Source organism: Psittacula echo, assembly GCF_963264785.1.
Source record: "Psittacula echo genome assembly, chromosome: 1".
Taxonomy (NCBI): domain Eukaryota; kingdom Metazoa; phylum Chordata; class Aves; order Psittaciformes; family Psittacidae; genus Psittacula; species Psittacula echo.
This window is the reverse complement of record NC_137735.1, coordinates 150,076,169-150,099,129: the sequence shown is the minus strand read 5'-3', so window position 1 is coordinate 150,099,129 and position 22,961 is coordinate 150,076,169. Positions and strand designations below refer to the sequence as shown.

Below are 22,961 nucleotides of genomic sequence, written 5' to 3'. Positions count from 1 at the left end.
CGGTTTACCTTCTGCCACTTCCCCCCCATTTTAGAACATGAAAAGGAGAATGAAGTAAGGCCTGTTAGATTTCTATTCCTTTTTGCCCCCTAAAAATGACTACTTGTTACAGACAGGAAGCAACTGCCAGAAGTTATTCACCTCCAATCCTTTATCACTTAAAACAGCATTACAGCTCTGTTCACAGACCCACTGGCAACTCTGTGGTTTGGGAGCACCTATCTATCTGTAATGATAAATAATAAAATAAGGCGTCTTCCCTTTTGAATCCCAGCTCAGAGATTTTGCCAAATGATCAAACTTGTCTGAACCTTGGAGCAGCAGCTTTGAAGTATTAAGAAAGAGACTGAAAACCTGCAGCCAAGAGCCACACACACCTCATTAGGGCCCAGCCATGCGGGAAGGCCGAGCGGCAGCCGCCAGCCCCGCACACCCACTGGAAAGGGGCTGCGGGAAGGGAAGATAAAAGAGCCTTTCACAGTGGAAGTGCACCAGTGACATATTTACGAGCGCCAGCCCCAAGGCTGAGCGTCCCGCGCCATGCCAGCGCAGCCGTCGGGGTGGGCAGGGGTATGGGGGCTCCGCCGCTGCCGTCACTCTTCCGCAGTCTACCCTGGCTTTCCTCTTTCTCTCTTTAATTTTGTTTCTGAAGGAGGGAGTTTAACGTACAAGGCTCTACCTTCCACGGGTCGTGCCTTGAAAAGCCCCCCCCAAATGAGAAACATATTTGTGAAAGACAGCGAGCTGGGCTCTCCAATCTGGTTCAGCAGAGTTCATGTGAAACTTTGTGGTATAATTCAGCTAAATGGTTTTTTTCTTTGTTCTTAAAAAAAAAAAATACCCCAAACCCCCCAAAACCCAAAACAAAAACAATAAAGCTTAACAGACTTGTAAAACACTTTTAAAAACTTCTGAAGAGTTTAATCATAGACCTTACCACACAGACACTGGTGAGGCTGTGTGCTGGCAAGTAAAGCAGAGCATTTAACTTTGAGAGCTGAAGTTCTGGGTTTAATTTTCAGTTTCAGACTAAACAGCAGGTCTGCAGCGAAAGGCAGGGAGATGACTCCTGAGCAAAACGGGGTAATGGAAATGCTTTCCTTGCAGACTTTACTGATTGTGTAGCCATGGAGCGCCTCTTTGTGCAGGCAAAAGCCCAACATCCGAGAAGTTTGTGTTGGTTTTAATAAACTCCCCCCCATCCCTTTTTTTTACTGCAAAGAATTCTGCTGCTATTTTATTATGTAATGCTGCAGGCTAAAAATATATCCCTAATTTAAGCCATCTTGCCAATAAATCTACAAATACCAGGTAATCCAAAAAGGGTAGTTATGGTTTAATGACATACTCTTCTTGTCATCTTAATATGTTCAACTCCTAAAGGATTTAGAGTTATGCATTTAAAGATTTTTTTCAATTTCTTGAATATCTCCACACAACCTGGTGGAAAGTAAATAAAGGCAATAAAGTATGGTTCTCTTCAGCACAGACCAGCAACACAACTTCCCAAGCTCCATCTGCACCGCGATGCACGCTACCACAGGGCCAAGCTTTTTCTTTCTCTAAGCAAGATAGTCTGATTGAAAATGAATAGGGCTGTCCAACTTAAAAGATAGTGATTATTTCCTTTTGATTATAAAACCTTTTATGGGAGTTTCTTTTCCATTTGAACACATCTATATTCTCTAATCAAATCAGAAAAGGTATCCTGGGGAAACGAGCGTTCAAAACATGTTTTCTTTTAGGACTGAGACATTTGTTGCAATTTATACCTCAGTGTTAATTTATTCTCCTCTTCCTAAACATAAAAAAATTATAATCTAAATTACAGTTAATGTTTCACTGTATAACACAGTTCTCAGAAGACTATTAAAGTGATGGGTGAGCTGCCTACCACACTGTAACTGTCTCTTTGCTGCTCTGATTTCAGTTTTCAGATTTTACCTCAAAATAAGCATGGGAATCATGGAAGGGGAGGGGGTAAAATCCATTCACTGCCTTGAATCTGATATCTCTCAGGTCCTACAGCTCACGTCCCTTCCTTCCAGACTCAAGTCTGGTTTCAATGGAGCTCTCATTTTTCTTCCCACTAATCCTGCCGTGAGATCAACCATTGGTAACTCTGTGAGAAATTAAATACTAGGATGTGGGAAATCTGAGATCTGAATTCAGGCAGAAAGTGGGTTATTAATTTTTTTATTTCCTTCCTTCTATTTTCCCATGATGTTGTGTGGCAAATTACTCTCGAAACCTGATATCAGACATCAGCCCCAAACATTTGACTATATTGACAGAGCAGACTCAAAGCAAGAAGTACACTGGCAGTATTATATCCTTTTTTAATATAAGCAACAGTAATTTCTAAAGAGAGATTTTGGCCAACATTTTCTGAAAACATTCTCGCATTTCCAGAATTGCCTTACAATGGGATCAGCAGCAGAACTTCATCATGGTGATGCTCACCATCTGCTGGAGCAGACTTCATAGAGAATTTACCATCTGTGGCATTGGGATCCCAATGAAAAAAGATCCATGAGACAGTTTGCTTCAGTGATGTGAGTGTTAGAATGCCCAACAGCCAGGCAGTCATTTTGAATGGCTTTTTTTCTTTCCTCAAGAGTGAGAAAAGCACATTTATTCATTTAGGTCCCATAAAGATGAACTTAAGAAGCTCACAAATGTTGGGCTGCCCAAAGGTTTAGGTCCTTCATTCAGAAAATCACCTACATATTCCTATATCCTTCATCGTGAAGTATCTGGGAGCGTAATTCTCACTGCATAGTCTCCTAAGAGGCTGTGATACTCCCAAACTTCTTACTCTGTCTATAAACAAAGCAGCACCATGCTCACAACACCCAATGAGCAATTGATAAGCATGAGCTCTGAACGGCTCTCCAGACGGCAGCCTGTCTGTCACAGCCAGTGCTTGCCATCTGGGTTTCTTCATACAATCACAGCACTAAGGGACAGCACAGTAACAGCCTCAATGGAAGTGATACGGGATGGAAGCCCCACCAGGGAAAATGGTTTTAGAGTATCTGTCACAATTTTATTTAGCACTGACTTTTATGAATTCTTTGTCTGTGTGGTCCTCTCTGACCTGCAAGGGAGGAGACATGCTCATAGATGAGGCCTATCCATCCCAGCCTTAATGTTTGGCCCAGGTGTCACAAGCCGATGGACTGCCCAGGGAGGTCAGATGTCACCCCAGGGTACATGGCAGCACTGATTTCAGGGAACCAAATTCACTGAATTCCACAAATGCCCCACTGAGACTGACAGAGTAGCTGTGAAATGCTTCTTATTCTTCTGTTCCAAGACTGTTATTTTGAGCAACAAGGGGACCTTATAAAATTCTCCACATGTCATACAGAATCCAAAATAAAATACGATATTAGCTTCTTACTGTTTCCTTCCAGAATATGTTTAAAGACATATATCAGTTAATAAGAGCTGAGCATGCTGTTCGTTTCCCTAGCCAAATCTTTTTTAATAGTACTGGTATGCAAACATTGTAACTGACCATCCCAGCAAATTATATAACAGATAAAAAATGTATTTTCATTGGTCTTAACTTTGATTTTCATTGTGTTTGCCTTCATTGCAGCATACCTTATTTTTAACATACAATTTGCCACAGAATTTACATGGTCCTGAACTGGCATGGCAAAGATGTGGCAATTTGTAGAAGTGGCTGATGAACTGGCTTATAGCCCTGGAGTATCCGTTAACGATATTTATGTCAGGAAAAAGACCTTCCAGTGACCTGAGCCAGGTGTGGAGGAGCAAACACGACGCTGACTGTGAAAGATGCAGAGCCTTTATGAGAAGCTCAGGAACCAAGCTCTGAGCGAAGAGCATCTTCTTCCTGCGCAGCTTTCTGACATCCCTCATCTTTGCTAATTAGCATTTTGATTACTTTTATTGCTATAAGTCCAGAGGCTCATTGTTCTGGCAGTTTCAGCTTTCTGGATATTGTTCTGGAAACATCTTAATCCAGTTTTCAGAGAGTAGTCAAGTACTGCCTAGTATCCTGAATGTCTGTGGAGTTAGATACCCAAATACTACCAGCACAGACTCTTGTTACTCTTGGACATCTCGGCCCAAGTATGTACCATGTGTATGCAAAAGTAGCACTGTTTAATTTACTCTTGACTGACATTCTTTTAAACACTGTTCCCTGTCCAGCCATCTTCCTCAATGGTGTTTCCCAAGCACACGTCATAGCCCCCTCTCTTCTGGCTATCATTAGTGAGATTTCAGTTTGTGTCAAATCAGAGCCAAGTTCTGAACTGGATGGAGTACCTCCCTAAGCAGCTTCCATGGCCACAGTCATGGGGTCAAACATAAAGCCACGCTGTCCACAGCCACTGCATGCCTGTCCAGGGCTTCTTTCTCTGGCAGGCTGAGGAGAAGGAAGAGATGGGGAGAGGGCAGAGAGGGAAATGTTTTAGCTAACCCCTTTGGCCTTCAGCCTTCTGCCATCAACTGCAGTGTCTACTCGAAGTGCTATGCATGGAGAGGTTCTACAGCTGTAGGCCATGAATGTTTATGTGTGCTTTTAGGGACAGGTCTTGCCCAGCACACAGGGAAAGAGCAGCAACCTGAGATCACGTCTATATTGAATGGCAAATGTGACATGCGCTGCATTCAGAAAGCTGCCTCCTGCTATAGGGCTTGTCTCAAGGGAATTAAATGCTGCATGTTTGAACAGTTAAAATAACCTTTTTCTTGTTCAGAGCTGAAGGCTCCTCCTGCATTGGGCTATGCCATGGCACTCCTGCTATTTGACTGACTCAGGCACCGGTTGACAAGGACATGACATCTCCAAGCAGCACGCTGCAGCAGGCAAGACTCTGAACCTTCCAGACAGTCCCTGACAAGCCATGAAGCAAAACGACCTTGCTAAATCCGATTCCTTTTTAGTCACATCAAATTGTGGCTGTGTGTACTCTTATAACTGCCTTACTCAAAAAGGGAGCATCAGCACCTCAGTTTTAGCAGAAGGGGAATTGCAGCACTGGGAGACTGCCCAAAAATGCGACTTGCACACTGCAGTGCTCAGGGCTAATGTCTTCAAAAGAAGCAAGAGGCTTACCTGGCACAGTGCTGATTGGGGCATCCCTGCTCCTTAGGCAGTATATGGGGACACAGGGACAGGCACCTCAGCCTGCCTTGTAGGTCACTCAAATACCAGATCCCAGCAAAGGCCATAAACAGTTTCCAAGTTCCAAATAACTTGAGACAGGAGCCTGGGGGTCAGCTGCTCGGCAAGTGCCTCTGGTTCCTGTGGTGAAGCCAAGGCACCTGCTGACTTCAGGAGGAACTGGGCAGGTAGGAGTCGGGGTATGTAGTAATTTTCTCCATTAAACATCCAGTTTCTGCCTGCAGAGAAACAGGGCTACCTGTACATCTGCTGGTAATTCGCAAAGATTGAGGGCTGGACTGCAGAGGTTATCTGAGAATCTGCTGAAGCAGTGGTTATAATGCACACTTCAACACTTAAACTACCTTTGTAAAAACCACCAGCCTGTTCCCTTTGTGCTCTCCATGAAATGGTGGAAATGCTGGGTGAGCTATTTCTAGATTATCACTACTGGTAGGCACTCACATGAGCTGTGAGCAAAAGCAACTTTTTATGAAAGTGATCTTTGTAAAATCGAGTTGTGATAATGGCCCTGTGGCTCCAGTGCTCACTGTGTGAAATGGTACTTGCTGGCAAAGTCTTTGCCATCCCCACACTGAGAGGCCAGTGTGAACCTGCCACTATCATAAAAGAAACTACAAAAATGTAAAAGAAATTGCCTCACAGAGCAGAAACCCACATCTTCAGATCACCACATGTATTTCTGATTTCTGACTCTTTAAAAGTCATTCTTTAAAAGAATATCTGAATATACTCCCATTCTGAAGGGTTTTTTTTCCTCTTCCTTCCTTCCTTCTGGTCACATAATATCTCAACTTATTTGTTTAATTTATTTACAGCCAAATTTCTGGAAGTAGCCATCTCAACAATGGCTGCTCTATCATAGCTATGTAATAAATGACAATCATAAATACTTAAAGCCTTGGAAAGCTGAATCTTACACTGATTTGGATATTTAGGTGTAGCCTCATTGAATTACATTATTCAGAGTATATTCAGAAGTTATGTCATAATGTAACACAAGATTTGCTGTCAGTAATACCTGGCTTCCTCTTCTAGCCTTCATTCTTTAGAACAGGTTAGTGCTTCATCTGTTCATAGAACAGACTATTTCGCGTTTTATTTCAGAAACTGTGCTGTTTGATGTTTTGTTTTGAGGTTTTTGGGGTTTTTTTTTCAGTCATCAGACAAACTTTTCAGTTTCCCTGTCACAATAAACCAGTCATAAAATAAAACTATGTCTTCCTTTGGAAACCACATTATGCAGTTGCCACCATTTTGTGCTGGACGGAGAAAAATGGTAAGGGCATAAAGCTCAGCACCATCCACAAGTCTCTATTTACTGTATGCATAAAGGAAGCATGAGACTTTCCTGATTTCCTTAAAATCAAATGCAAATCTCCCCCAGTTCAATGGTAGATCCATTCCTGCAGTTCAGGCATCCACCTAATTTCTTAATAATTCTGTCTGTAGTTCACATATTTGGCATTCTAATTTTGTCTTTTTCATTTTACACCAACCAATCCTTACAGGCTGCTTGAAATATAAACAGCAGGAACTGGTAACAATGAAACATAATTTTCAAATTGGAGCCATTTTTCATAAGAGTTCCCATGACATTATTATCCATTTGTTAAAGTGGTATTTTCAAATCAGAAAACTGTTTCCAGAACACTCAAAGGCAAAATCTGGAAGGATTTTGTGAAGTGAAAGTGTTCAAAGGCCGCAGATCAAACCCTATTTTTATTTAAAAAACTCAGTTCCCAAGTGATCATAATATTGTGAAGCTCTGGAAAAAGAAAAATTCCAAGGACACCTATGGGGAAAAGGGTCAATAAAAACATGAAGCTATTTATGCAAAACCTCTGATCAGTTCCAACAAGCATTGTCCCCCCATGTGGGGGCGGTGGGAGGCAGGGCACTGAGCTGGAGGGCCCACAACAGTGCTGGGGCTCAGCCCCAACAGAAAAGCTTTGAGCAGCTCCAGTGGGTCCAGGCTGCACATGGGAAGGGAGGTACAATGAGTCTGAGCTGATGGAGCTGTGATAAACACTTGCTCAGCATGTGTTCACAGTATACCAAGAGCCTCAAGTGCATATAGGATGTCCCCCACCACTGCCTTTGGGAAAACATTCAGTATTTGCTTTAAAAAAAACCCAATAATAAAAGAATGGTAACTGAGACTTTCAGAGGATGCTCTGGAGTGGTGTATGTAACACACATACACCCACCCTACACTAAAGCATAAAATTCCACATATCATTGAAAAATAAAGTTTTACCTCTGGGATCTGACAACTTCTTGACTCCCTGTATCAGGAAAACCAGAAAAAGTACACGACACACAACACAGCTTGCTGGATGCATTGGGACGAACAACAAATTGAGGCACCAGGTCAACCTCCAGGGCAGTTTTTCAATGTTTCTACAGCCAAGGCTCAGTTGAGTAAGGCTGCAAGAAGGGGCTTGGACAGTGGCACACACTCTCTCTGATGTGTATGTGCACCTACTTGGGTGTGAAGGATTTGCTGTCTCACGTCTTTGGCACTGGAAGCTTCTTTTCAACTTACTGAAGTGTATCTCTGGGGTATTTCTACCACAGTTCTGTCTGAGATTTCCCAGAAGAGCAAAAATAAATCCACGGAATGCCAGAAGCTTGTGGAAGTGAAGATTTATTCCACAGCACAGAGAGGTGATGCAGCATGTGCACCGAGGGCCTGATGCATGTCCCAGTGCATCAGACCTGCCACACAACCAACCAGAGTCCCAGGCTCAGCTCTGCTCACTGTCTGCTGCTTTTGGGCTGCATATGAATGTGTGAATCACAGATGTAGCTCCTGGGCTGCAGAGCCTTACTGTGCTTTACATTGGGTAGGCATACGTGATGGATGCAGCTGGGGAACATATATAACTTGTGGTTGTGAGTGTGTATATATATATTTTTTTTTTTATATATATATAAGGACTAATTAACATGCGTAACCTTATTGATACCAAGACTTAGAAATGAGTAACACGAAAAAAAATACAGCAAATCTGCATTTTCTTTCCTATGCAAAATTACACTTTTCTTTTTACTTTTATTCTTGTTTGGATTTGATCTTTCTGATCATTGTTTTAAAGGCATCTAATATATTTGGCATTAGATACCAAAGTACACTTTGTGCATTTTGGTGTACTTTTTCTGTACACTTTTTGGCGTACACCTTTCTATATACACTTTATGTCTACTTTTCTGACTGCCTTTCAACTGATATGCTGTCTTTCAGACTCAGATACAAAGGATTTGAGATCTGCATAGACCTCCCAAAGAGATTATAAGAAGATTTTCAAAGGGCTGTTCTACACTCACAGTATTTCTTCTCTCCAGAATGATAAAAATAAAACATGTCCTGATTCCAGAAAACTCTGATAGCTTTCATGATGTTTTCCTAAATATATCTATTTCCTTTGTATTACTTAAGTGTGTAACTCCCCCATATGGCTGAGTCCACAGCTGCTGCAAATTGCTTAAAAACTAGGAAAATTGAGACATTTCTATTTGGACTGCTTATTCACACACCTCGGTAAGAATATTCCTGCATCATGGTTGTAAGATCTGGCTGTCATTCTTTAGAGTCAGAGCAGATTTCAAAGGAATGTCTTGGTTTTTAAGTTCAGGCACATATTTCCATGAGAGTGCTAAACTTACCAATGTCACGCAGTTAGGCTGGCTATCTTTTCCTCATTTTCCCAAGGAAGTGTGAGAGTATGAGTCAGTGATCATCACAAAGATGTGTACAGACCACAGGATTTAAAGGTTTGTATTAATGATATGGGTGTGTAGATTTCCAGTGGATTTTACTGCCTGCATTTACCGTCTGTGTGATGGTAAATATTCAGTGCTCTGTGGATGTTTGAAGACATTGTTTTATACAAGGTTTATACAGGAGTCTGTATGGCCTTAAACTAGACAGCAGATATTCATAAAGAGATTTAGAGCATGACAGAGCTCTGCATGATGCTTAAAATCTGGGAAAGAGTGATGGGAACTGAGCTGTTATTCATAAAATGAGAATTTTATCTGGTCTTTCTGCTTATTTTTAAAAATGACACAAACCCAAGAGGCATAGGCACTAAAATCATAGAATCACAGAATGGTCTGAGTTGGAAGAGACCTTAAAGATCATTCAGTTCCAACCTACCTGACATGGGCAGAGACACCTTCCACTAGACCCAGGTTGCTCAAAGCGTCATCCCAGTCTGGCCTTGAACACTTCCAGGGATGGGGCAGCCACAGCTTCTCTAGGCAACCTGTGCCAGTGCCTCAGCACCCTCATAATCAAGAATTTCTTTCTTATATCTAATCTAAATCCACCCTCTGTAATTTTAAAACCATTCCCCTTTGTCCTGTCACTACATGCCCTTATAGAAAGTCCCTCTCCAGATTTCTTGTAGGCCCCCTTTAGGTACTGGAAGCTGCTCTAAGGTCTCCCTGGAGCCTTCTGTTCTCCAGGCTGAAGAATCCCAGCTCTCTCAGCCTGTTTCTATAGGAGAAGTGCTCCAGCTTTCTGATTATCTTCATGGCCTCCTCTGGACTCCCTCCAACAACTCCATGTCCCTCTTGTGTTGGAGGCTCCAGAGCTGAATGCAGGACTGCAGGTGGGGTCTCACAAGAGACCTCCTTCAACCTGCTGGTCACGCTCCTTTTGATGCAGCCCAGCATACAGCTGACTTCTGGGCTGTGAGTGCACACTGCTGGGTCATGTTGAGCTTCTCATCAACCAACACTCCCAAGTCCTCCTCCTCAGGGTTTCTCTCAATTGATTCTCTGCTCAGCCTGTATTTGAGCTTGGGATTGCCCTGACCCAGGTGCAGGACCTTGCACTTGGCCTTGCTGAATGAACTTCATGACGTTTGCACAGGCCGACCTCTCAAGCAGCAGTAGTAAGAGTAATGGCAATGTAAACTAACGCTCACTGAAAACTTTGACAATACACCAAAAATTCAAAGCACAGGAAAGCACTCGGGGATGAAGCCTGACCAAGAGTTTCTGCCACTTTTACCATAGCAGGCTGGGGTAACACGCTATCACATAGCAGTTCTCAAGTGTAACCTCTTACAGTCCCCACTGATGAAGAAAGGATACACTTCTAACTTAGTCCAGACTGCCACATGGTAAAGCCATCTGGGAGCATATTTTGAAGGAAACAGATGGAAAAGGAAGAGATTCCTCTGAATGTAGTGTAAGATTTACATTATCCTCCATGAACTTCCATGTAGTCCCCATGTTTATATAATTTATCACTATTTCCTTAGACAGCTTAGATTAGGAAGCCTGCATGAGCTCATGTTCTTGTCTGAATTCTGAGTCTGAACCTCCGTCCTTTAAAGAGAAATTCAGTAGTGTAAAAAGAAATCGGAGAAAGGCAACTGGACTTAAGTGAAACCCAGCAGCATGAAGTTCCTGATCACTGTCCCAGGAATTACACTGCTTTACCTCCTGCTTTCAACCTCAGGAAGAAAATGTCATTAGCGCTTGCTCACAGTGATAGTTTTTGTTCTCTGCCATGTACCCACACCCAGCAAAACCTCTATGCTGTGTAAGCATGGGAGAGTGGCCTATTAAAACCAGAAAGGGTTAAAGACAAGTCAATGATTTCACTGAACATCCCTCAAGCCAAGGATTGAAAAAAAAAACAATGTTCTCTGAGTGAAGACATGGCATACAAACAATCTAAAGAGTGTCATTTCACTAGTTGTGCTGTGATGACTTGCGATTTCTAAACAGCCCTCTCTCTCCTTTCATGCACTCTTCCGTGCCTCCTCATTTTCTATACAAACATTTCCATTACTAATGGGAATGTCAAAGGGCTTCCTTTTCTCTCTCTCTGCCTCTGACCATAGAGATGCTGCCAAGGCTCTGTGCAGCAGCGGCTGCATCCGTCTGGCTGAAACACCCTACAGCATCCCCACTGAAATCACTGCTCCAGGAAAGAAGGGACAGCAAAATCCACACAGGGAACCCTGGTGCTTTAGTTTAAATGCCTACATCATTTCACCATCAATTAAATCTGTCATTACTTTGTTCTGCTACCAAAAGACGGAGTCCCAGGTTCCCTCTTTGTCCTCCCACACCCCAGCTCAGCCTCAGACCCAGACATTTCTTCCTCTCTTGCACTAGGGCTAGCACTTGATTACTGTTCTAACAAAACACTTGCAGAAGTAAGTGCCTGTGGAGACTGGAGACCTCACAGCTCCACACATGCCATCAGCAGCAATGGCTTCTGCCAAGCCAGGCTGCGGGCACAGCAACTAGCTCTAGATCCCCTCATCCTGCTGACCCCAGTGGGTATGAGCTCTGCTATGTGCCAGAGGAAACTGCAACATGAACCACCTCCTGGGAGTCTTTGCCTCCCAGATCTGGCCTCCTTCACACAGCAGGGTTTAAGCCTCCCTGTCTCCCAGGTGCCACAGAGCAGATGACTGGCCTTGTGCCCACTGGCAGATTTACTACCATGTTGTAGCAGGAATAGCCCAATACTGGCTGTAACAGTTGAAGGATGTAAATGAGACAAGGGAGAGGAAATATCTTTTATTAGAACAATTTGGTGTGTTTTGAATTGTGTGGGGTAGTCCGAAGGTTATAGACAGTAAGTCCTTGGAGACAGATGTTGTGTTTCTTGCATAAGCTGGCCTAATATAAGACATTACCTCTCTTTGCAAAACTTACCTCACTTGAAAATACTAGTACATTTATCCTGTACGTTATCTCTGCCATTTGGAGAGACATTAATACTATTGCCAGTGCCATGGATTCACCATTGCTGCAGCTGTATTCATTTCTTTTTGTAGAAACCTGATTCCTGCACATGCTTTGGAGAGCTACATCATTTCACCCCTTCAACTCACAGCTAGGATGTTTTCTGTTTCTTATGTAACAGCTCCTAATTCAGATTACAGTTATTATTACACAATAATGTACATTGTACAATAATGTACTGAAACCATAAGGCAGAAAAACAGAAGTATTATTTCCTTCCGAAAGCAGACCTTTTTCTAGAAAAGCAATAGACCCTTTATGGTCTTGACCTAGCACAGAGGTACAGCAGCACAGCCCATGGACTCTGCCAAGCAGTGATGGACCTGGTCCCACACCAACAGTCTTTTCTCTACTGCTGCATATATAAAAAAGTGGCATAGTTATATTTTGGGGGTTTTTTAACACAGGGCAGGCTGGGGAAAGAAAATGGAGGCAACTGTAAACGCAGTGTTTGATCAGTTTCATAATGCCTTGTGGCTTGCACTTTGTCCAAGGGTGTTAAAGAGGAATAATACAATCCAACAGAAAAAGTTCAAATGTGTTAGCCTTTATGATGGATCCAGTCTAGTTACCAAGTTCAGCCTATTTTATTTTGTGGACTTAAAGACTCCTTTAGACCAGTGGGGAGAAGGTTTTTATACCTGTGCCTCCTCCTTGCTGGAAGCAGTCCCCAGTTAACCCATGTTCAGGACATGCAGAGATACTTATCACATGCTGTGTGTGCGTGTGCCTGCATTATCATGGCAAGGCGGCCTCTGCAGAAAGAGCACCAAGCAAGCACTGTCTACTGCTTCCTCCTCTCCTTCCCAAGGGCCACTGCATGAATTGTTCTGGTGATTATGCCTAGCAAGCCAACAGCTGTCCCCCAGCTCAAACGATTGATGTATTTCCCTTCATTTTTTACAGTAAAGGAGACCCATTTAAATATAGAAGAATTATTTCATTTAAATTAGTCTAAGAATTTAAATTAGCTTTTCTTACCTGAGCAGGCTTCTTTTGAACCACTTGTTGAGGCTGAAAAGTAAAACAAAAGCACGGTGAGAAACTCACTGAGGCCACTTGACCATGATTTCACAGATGGTAGGAAAAATGCTTTCGGCAATAGAAATAAAACACAGGCAAAGCCCACATTCAAAAACAGAGTGATGAACATACCCAGCTCTCACATCCAGCCTCTCCTGCACCTATCTACGACCTTGCTCTGAAGTAGTTCAGATTACTGTTGATTCAGAGCAGTATGTTAAGTTTGTATAATTAAAACCAAGGTGAAATCTAATTTAGCATGTTACATCTTTCAGCTCTTCCATGGTACTGCTAGATTTACTTTGCTGCACTACTGACCAGACTGTGAGAGTGGCCTAATTTTGTAATTGGAGTTTGTTGTCTCCACTGATGCTGTTCACTCTCTTACCACTTTCAGCTATAAGTGGAATGTTCCACTGTGGCAAAGTCTTCCCCTTGGCCATAAGCAGGAGCACAGCTTGGAAAGAGAGACGAGGGACACATAACCACATTTCCAAGCCAAGGCTTCCCACTTGATGAAAGCCATCCCTGCCAAAGCCAGGAGGCTGGGGTAGGCAGTGGCCTCAGCCCTCAGAAGTTCTGGTTTGAGATCTCTAGCTGCACAAAGGTGATGCTGCACTGACCCTCATGAGCCTGTTGACGTGTTTTTGGGGATGCTCATCATCAGGCAGGTTGGCTGTGTGGGCAGGGAGAGCCGCAGGCTGTGCCCACCTGCCTGTGCAGGACCTGGTGGTACAGCCAAGGGCTCCTCAAGCAAGTCTTCTTCCTGGATGCTTCCACTTGGGAATGGGAAACACGGTCCCCACACGAGCCAGAAGACCCACCAAGGTGTCAGTGTGTTTCAGTCCCAACCCAGGAAAGGAGGAGGAGGAGTACCAAATAAAGAACTAATACAGGCACATTTAAAATACACTACCACCACCCAGATGGTGTAACAAACCTTGTGGGTGCTAGGAGCAGCATGGAACAATAAGACCACAGATAAAGGATGAAATCCTGACACCAAGAGCACAAAAGGGCTTTTCTTACTTTAGTGGGACAAAGCTGCAGCCTCTCTCCCCTCCTCCTGACTGTTTTCAAAGTATATGAATTGCACTCAAAGATTTTCTTCCTGCCCTTCCTTCCTGCCTGTTCCTAATCCTAGCTGTGATTTTAGTGCCTCTCTTGGGCAGAAGCCAACATGCTGTCCCTCTGCATGGCCAAAAACCTAATTTTCATGACAGTGTAGTAGGAAATAACTTGAATATTTCTGAATAAGCAGTTTAGTGTAACTGGCCTTTCGGAGCAATATTTCAGTGGGAAGGATCAATGAAAATGTAAATTATATGTAACTGATTCAATTCAGAATGCCCACAACAAGTGTCCCATTTTAACAAGAGATGCTTTGTTTATTTTCAGTCTTTTTCTAATTCAGTGGAATCCTATGGCTGTTATGTTTTTGTGTCTGTGCCCCAGGCTCCAAGTTCTGCTCTCAAATAAATATGAGAAAAAAACCCCTATGTGATGACTGGGTCCGTCTTTAAACTTCAGGGTGGACCCTTTTCTTTTCCATTAAATACCCTTGCAATGGAGAAGCTATTACCAAGGCACACATTTTACTGATGCCTTCTCCAGGTGGACTGCAAGCCCTGAACTCATTAATGGACATTTTCTGCCTTTGGACAAAGCAATGATTTGTTTCAAAGAAATCCTTTGTAATTACAGAACTCACTGAGCTCTTCAGTAATCTGCCACTGGCGCTTTTCTGCTTTATTTTCTTTTTTTGCTTGCTGATTACACCTGTGCACATGTTTACTCTCAAACCACATGAAATCCATAGACATTCTTAGAGGTTGACTGTTTTTTCCTGCTCAGAAATCCCCATATATTTTTGGCTATGCACTCTGCATTCACGTGACTCTCACACACTGTAGCTCAATGAAATCTTCTGAAAGAGCTGCCAACTCACCAAATTTTCCATGAATTAGGTCCTGACACTTCAATGAGAGGAAAGACAATGTCTGAAACAAGGCCAGCTCTGGCTTTCTGCCTAGTATGTGTCACAGTAATTCTACCAGCTGCCCTTCTACACAGCACTTCATACTTTTCAGACCACCAAAAAGCCCCTTGAATACTTTCAGTGATAGCTGGGGCTCGAGTTGCCAGCATGTTTTCCCAGCCTCTGGCACCCAGTGGCTCTGGACTGGACCTAGAAAGTTTTGTGTGTGTGTTTGTTTTGTTTTGTTGTTATTTTTTTATGAATGGCTTTCGCAGGGGACTCTGACTCCAGCACAATCCTATCCAGCCATTCATAAAAAGCAGAGAGAAAATATTGTACTTTGCCCAGTTGGAAACTGTCTCTGATACTGACCAAGGCTTTCAAGAATCTTAGTCATTCAAGACCTTCGCTATCATAGGCTTCACGTCGAGCGCTCCCTGGCAGCGCTTGCTGACTGCCGGCTAGGTTTCCACTGGATTTGGGATCTGGAGTTCAGTGTGTGCTATGCTTTCTTCCTTAAATGGAAGCAGCACGGCTATGAAAGCTGGAAAGCAGGGCTCAGCCCCCCAGCCAGTATGAACGGCGCACCCCACAGACACGCCGGGAACCGTGCCCACTCGTGTCACGCCAAGGGCTCCAGCTTGTGGCTGCTGAACCCATCACAAGTGCTGGTTTTCAGGAGCACTGCGTTTCTTGCTGCAGCCTGGGAGAGCTATCTGGATGAACGCAGGCCAGACAAAACCAGCCAGATCCAGTCCTGCGAGGACTGCAGTGTTCACTCACCTAGGTCACCCCAGACCAGACGAATGGAAGTGTGCAGGGATCATGAGAAATTTCCCAAGCACCCCCTTTCATCTCTTTAACTGCTGTGGATGTGATGCCTTTGGAAACTTTGACACAGTATAGATACAAACGCTAAGCTTTGTGTTCACCAAGTTAAAAGATCATTTCAGGGCTCCAAGGAAGACACCTCTGATTCAAAAGAGTGTTTCAACTGCATGTTCAACTAGCTGGAAAGAAAGAGAATCTGTCTTGATTATGGAAAAGACTGGAACCATAAAAAAGCCAAGAACAAGAGACTTTAAAGAGGTGCTAAGGAGCAAAATAAAGTTGCAGATAAGACACGAGAGTCCTGAACTATTATGTATCCTCCTCAGGAGCCTGAAGAGTAAGATGGCAGACCTTATTTTGCTCTGACAAAAGCTCTCTCGCTTGTGTCAGTGATCAGATGTAAGGGGAGCTTAGTGATCATATGTCAGGGGAGCTTTGTGCAACACAGGACTTTCACATTTCACTTTTATCCTGTTTAAAAAAAACCTATTGTAAAATGAATGTGTGTCTGCTGAAATACCACACACTTGAATGCAAAATTCAGGGATTTTTTTATATTATATTCAAGTACAAGTCAACCTTAAGTCGCTTTCTTAAACATGTATGAGACAGAAAGAACAAGTGACAGTGTTGGAAAAACCTTATGATCGTGTCATTTAAATGCCTACCATACAAGAACAAATCCAAAATACAGCAGGGTTTCTTTTGCCATGTTTAAACTATTAGGCATGTGTGAGCTAAGGCAAAAGATAATGATTCAAAACTTCAGGATAAGAGTTCTGATTTTGAGCAGATAAAAATTAACCCACCTAATGAAGGAAGTACACAAAGGTTTGGGTAGTTTATCTTTGCTGTAAGCTTTGGCAGTTCAAAGCCCAACTGTTTATATTCTGCAAGACACTTCTTCCACTCCTCCTCTGTCATCACATACCTCATTTTATTTTCAAATTCCGTTACTTTACTCTTTGTCAATATCTTAGATGCATCCTTATGGCCTACACAGTTACTGGTCAAACAATTTCTTTGCTTTTTATAGGGGAACAAAAGGGCAGCCTCATGTGATGAGTCTATATTCATCGTGTAACAGCAGTCAAAAGTTGTTTCAAATTCAATTTGTCACACTTCTCATTCACTGGAGTAGTTCTTACCCTGTTGCTTTTCAGAGTGTTATAAAAATAAGGAAGGAGAAGGGTAAGTCTATGCCAACTAGTATGAGCAATGCTGGAACACATTTTTAATGATCAGAGATAAAAGCTCTGATTTTAATGCTAATCATCCCCTGACTGCTGAGCCTGAAGCTCCAAGGGCAAGAGACACACTCACAGCACTCCTAGATGTTGCATTTCTGTCTTCCTCTTCAAACTAAGTATTATGAAGATGTTTGACTGACGCTTCTTGGCAACAGTGATTCTCTTTTATTCCCTCAGTTTGACACAGACAGGACATTCACATGGACATAGCTCTGTTGGTGAGACTAAATGACCATGATGGAAATTAATACCTAGTTAGGATGACATTCATAGTGCTGACAGATCAGTGTTGTGCAGAAATCATTAAAGTCATTTCACAGGTCACCCAAACACTTGTAGCTCTAAATTAAAAGATGAGTAAAACCATATTTAGTCTTTTTGTCTACATATCCTCGAAAAATCAGGAAGTTCATATTATACCAGTTGAGACCAATATAATCCAAAATAAATCATGTCTTCCAAGCAGTTCCATATGACAGCAGAGGAACTACTGTTCCGCCCTACAGCTTTAATTGGTTCTAGTCCAGGCTTTCCTTATCTTCTCCAGTACAGTGATACAATGCAGCCTGCAAAAGAGCCCTCACCTCTGGGCAGAAACTACTTTCAGCTTCATGACCATCAGCAGGATTGTATGGGATGGTGTGCCTGTAACTCCTCTAGTGCAGTTATGCTCAAAGCTTGCTGTAGAAACTATCTTTCCTTCACGAGCATAGCAGAAAGGCTTTTTCACCCCATTAAAAGCAAGGGGGAGATGTCCCCTTCATCCAAGCAGGACTGGCTGGTATTTCGGAAGCACAGGTCATGAATTCTCCTGCCTCCATTGCATGTTTGCAGTCAACTAGCAACCGTGGTGTCTGTGTATGCACACTGCTGTGGGTCATTAGGATCTAACAGCAAAACCATCTGGCCCTTAGAGTTCAAAGGAGATTTCACAGTTCTCTGTGCAGTCTCATAAATGAAGCTAATAGTAATCTGTGGAGAATTTTGGCAAAATCTGTGGAACTTTTATTCTTTATTTTCTATTCTATTTGGCACTCCTCTGAGCTTTTAATACCAAAGTCAGGTCATTCAAAAAATATTTATTAGCTTATTAAACTGACCTCCCCTGACTGCTTCTGGAAAACCCTGCAAGATCTCAGGAGCTGCACCAATAATTTTAGCTGATGACAAAGTAAATAGTACCTCTATTCCACTTGTGGAGGGGAGCAGAGAGCACCAGTGTCTTCCAAGTACACAAAGTGACTTTTAATAGTTGACTGGCAACAAAATTTTATATTCTAATTGGCAAATTCAAAACACACTGCTTCAAATCACTCTTTTGGTAGCCAGGAAATTCAGGCACTGGCACATATATTCAGCCAGGTATGTATATACCCAATGGAAGTCAAACAACTGACTTTAGCAGGGCTAGGATTTCATACGTTTTCTTTCTAGAAAGCTATCTTCACTACAAAATGTCTGAAAGTTGCTACATTTGCAATGGGTTGATGTTCTGAGAGGATAAAAACTGTGAAAAGAATGTATCAAAAGTCAAATTCTGTTTCTTTTACGCTCATATAACCTATTTATTTTTCAGTTGCTTTGATCAAAACTTCCTCACAGATGACATCCCACCATTACAAATTTAATTGTTAGAACAGGAAAGGAAAGTATAAATTTAATGGTTAGAACAGGAAAGGAAACTCCTTAATTTTTCTACATCTGCTAGCTGAACTTCATATGCAAGCACAATACCCCACTGAGTTTATCAAGGGTATAATCAAAATTCAAAGCACAGTAGCTGTTACTTCAGTGCTCTTGATAGACGTTACTAATTTCTATAATGTTTCAGCCAGTATTGGTTACATTTCCATAGAATATTTAAGGTAGTGCAGCATATGAAATATCCATTTAATACGGTTTGTATCAGTGATTCAATATCACAAGCAAAGTGTAAACTGGCATACTCAGCTAAAATCAATACAGTTTGTCAGCAGAAGGATCTGTTGTTGCTGACTGCTTTTTAGAGTCACTGCTGCTCTGTTGTGTTCCCCTGTTACTTTATTATCATCCATGATGTATTTGATAAGCTTTCCTGGTGCATTTTGCTCAGCTGAAGTTCAGCACCTTTGCATTTTTCTGTTAAAATATCGCTAAGCAATTCCTGTCTTTCAGAATAATTCTAGTGCACAGTCCAGCATTGAGGTTTTCTTGATATGCACCTAAGGAAATGTGAGCTGGCTCTTTTATCTGGCAAACGTCATATGTATCTATCTATTTATAACTCCATGCACAGACAGACTATTGAGAAAGCCAAATGGGATGTTCCAGTTATTCTTAGTTATAGCATAAGGGGAAAAAAAACCCCCAAACCTACATTTTAGTAGGCAGAAATAAACTGTAAGTTATTAATCCAAGCCCTCATGATTCAGGGATATAAAAGGATCAGAAACTGCTTAGCTTTATACCTTGCAGACTTCTTCAGACAAATAACTATTGTGCAACCGTTTATCTCCAGACTGTCTTGTCTGTTTGGATACAGCAACCCCTGTCTTCACGATGCATTTCTTTTGGCCCATGTGGAAATGATTTTGGGTCACCACTAAACAGGCTTGATTTGAATTGATGACCTGGAGGTGAAACGCACCGTATCGCATTACCATCCAGTTCCAACTTTTGTTTTAAAGTCTTCCCTCTCTTCTTGCTCAGGCACCGCCTGCCATACAGACTGAAAAAACAGGGGCAGTTCCTGCGCCAGAGGCCATTCCTGGTGGTACCACTAAGGGTGGCTGCCTGGAGCTGATCAGAGCTACAGGACTGTCATCAGTGGACGCATTTGTAGACCTGACTGCAAGGAGCTCCCAAATCCCCCTGAAATTTGCCCTGGCCTCCAGAGAAATAACAGAGTAAATAGGGCGGTAAAGTCTCAAACCAGACAACCTGCTGCAAAATCTGCTGCTGTTTGGAAAGTGAACACTGAACTTCAGTGATTTTGCTCAAAATATAACTATTGTCAGGTAACACTTCTCTTTCTGGCCTTCTACATTTATTCCCCTCCACATTTCAAGGTCACAAAGACCTTATACTTAACTCGTTCATTGATAGTGTCCTTGTGTCATTTTGAGACTGGAAAACGCGCACAGCCTATTTTCAGCAATACAGGCTTAGATAGAAGCAGTCCAATTAATTTCCAGGCCTATGAAAGGTTTTGCCAACAACAGGCCCAAGCCTATAGGCAGCGATGGAAAAAGAACTGAAGTGCCAGTGATGTAAAACAAGGGACAAACTGCTCCACTGGGCAGCCCTGGGACCACAGCAATGTCCCAGCAGTGTCAGGTGGCCACCCTGCCCTCTGCCTCACATCTTCACCACCATGATGCTGCAAGGCCCATGCCACAGTGCAGAGCTGCACTTTTTCAGTGCACTTTCCTTCACTTATTGAAGGAAAATACCAGTGAAAATACAATATTCACTTCCCTCAGGCACTGGCCACCTTCACGATTCTTCAAAGGCAGCCACTCAAGCTGCCTTGAAGGTAGTAATTCAAGCCAAGAAATCTCAGCGTCCCCCCTTGGGTATTTTTCGGTGGCAGCCTGTGGCATATTTTTTCAGTTTATTTGCATGCTAGAAGTGCTGCTGCCTCCAGAGATTGTGCTTCATGTTTTAGCAAGGTACACCTCAACCAGAAGAGGAGAGCATCAGAGCAGGCACTATGTAAAGGCAGGTACAAGAGAACATGATCTGCCAGAAAACCAGCAGACTTCACCTACATGAGAAAACAATACAGTCCAGGTCCACAGCCTGGCTTGCATCCATACTTCCTTTCTTCCTCCTGTACAGTGCTCTCTTCCACGCTGCCTACAGGGAAGAGCCTGTAGGCAGTGCTATTTCCTTAGCCACATGTGGGTACCATGTTAGGTGGCAGAGGACAAGACTGTGTGCAGGAGAGAAGGCTCCCAACTGCACAGCACAGATGACTGCAGACATCACTGAGGCTGTGCCCAGGCACTGTTCAGCTCACTGAGCACAAACACAACTTTATATCCTGTTAGGAAGAACTATCTGTTCCCTCGTCTGCACAAATTAGGGTAAGGATACAAGGGATCTAAGCAGCATCTATTGCACAGCATTTCTGCTCTTTCAGAGATGTAAAGCATCTTGTACCAAGCTTATGTGGTCCTCCCCAGGCCCAGCCTGAAACTACAGCAGGAGCTTCCCTTTCCCATACAGTCCATTGCCTCTGTGACCTCCCATTGCCCTGTAATGGCTGGGCAGGGTTTTCCTCCAAAGAAAAGGCACACAGTGCAAGGCAGGCCAATCGACTGTGCCTGGCTGATTTTCTGCAGCTGAGGATCTGGCCTCAGGCACTTCTCTTGAACTTCTTTGTCTGAGCAGATCCATTGGCAGCCACATGGTTTTTGTACGTCTGGGATATACAGATGTCTGATAGCTGTCTGTCTATCGAACAAATTTGATAATTATTAGTGCCTCCAGGAAGCTGATGCTGCTAAAAGTGTCTGCCAGAGTCCGACCAGAGCCTGCTGACATCCTGGCACAGTTTCATAAAGAAGTCAGTGTCCAAAATAGAAAAACACTTTCCATGCACTTGAAATATACCAGGGGTTTGGTGGCGAGTTGTTGTAATTAACCCACTTCCTGGCTTGATATATTTTGGGATCATTCTGGTGTGTGGTATGTTAAATAGGGAACTCAGCTCGTACTGTTATTTTTTAAATGGAAATTACATTCATTATGTCCAAAGGCATGATTTGTAGGGACTCCTTGCAAAGCAGGCAAAAACTCCATTGCATTGCATTGCATTTCTGGTGTGCTTTTACCATTCACTCATTACTAGCAATTTCATCATTGTGAAATCCGCATGACATGGTAACACATTTTAAAAGGTGGTAGCAAAACAATTTTCTCTTCTATTTAGCAAGAACTCATTTAATAGAAGATTGCAAAGTCAAAGTCTAGGGTATCCTATTGTCAGCCTCTCAACAGCAGCAGAAATATGAATAGTGTCTCTGTACACATGCTTCCCTTGCTCTGACAGAGAGAGAACTGGGCAGAGAGGGAGGGAGAAAGAGATTCGGCTGTTGATAATCCTGTTGTAATTTTGGATTTATTCTATTTATGTCCCTGGACAGACTCTAAATTTAGCCCAGCCTAGGAGAGATTTGACTGTAGTTGTTACAGGACAATTACCTGACTGTCTAGCTACATTTATTTAATAGCCTTTTGGAAGCTACATCTGATCTGAAGATCCTATTTGTTGCTTGGATCTAACAATGTGAACATCGAAGGTATGTGTGTTTGGTATGCATGCAAATCCCCTGCAGCTTTCTTCATAATAGTACTGCAACCTGATAGCACATCAAGAACGCAGTGCCTGGAGCACCCTACTACAGCCCCGCTCCCTGGTACTGCTCCCTGGTACAGCTTAACGTGGTTTTCTCGCTCACAGAGCTCCATTCACAACTTGGAAAGCGGCCTGCCTTTAAATGTTATGGTTGCTGGGAAGGGCTTGTGAACATTCTGCCAAACCCAGGTCACTGCAGAGAATAGGACTGCTCAATATTTACTCTAGGTTCCTGGTAATTCTTCCATATTTTGTTGCTTCTGTTGCTTAAGTGACAAAACCTGATTTTTCATGCCATAAAAACCAAAGCTAAATCCTGTCCTTGGCTAAATTCTGCCCTTAGTTCAAACCACTTGCAGAGTCTATCCAAAGAGGTAAATCCTTCCACCTCCTAGCTAGCCACATTCTATTGTGCTTGGAACCTATGTGGTTTGGGACGTGCCAAAAATATACTGGTTGGTAGCATCTGTGGCTAACTGGTCCTGGCAGCAGAAGTGAAAGCCTCTTGCTGGATGAAGAAGGATAGCTGGCCTCCAAACACTGCTGCAGTTGGCACAGAGAGACATACCTTTTCTGGGAACTAGGTACACT

General features: G+C 42.9%; 1 protein-coding gene across 1 annotated transcript in view; it reads right to left on the bottom strand.

Moving 5' to 3' along the window:
- The window catches only part of HMGA2 (high mobility group AT-hook 2), a gene marked incomplete at both ends in the record, with an annotated part of 116,638 nt that overhangs the window by 8,173 nt on the left and 85,504 nt on the right, over positions 1–22,961 (bottom strand). The window contains one exon of the mRNA XM_080636927.1: positions 12,929–12,961. Coding sequence (XP_080493053.1) covers positions 12,929–12,961 — 33 coding nt within the window. The remainder of the gene's footprint in view (positions 1–12,928; positions 12,962–22,961) is intronic.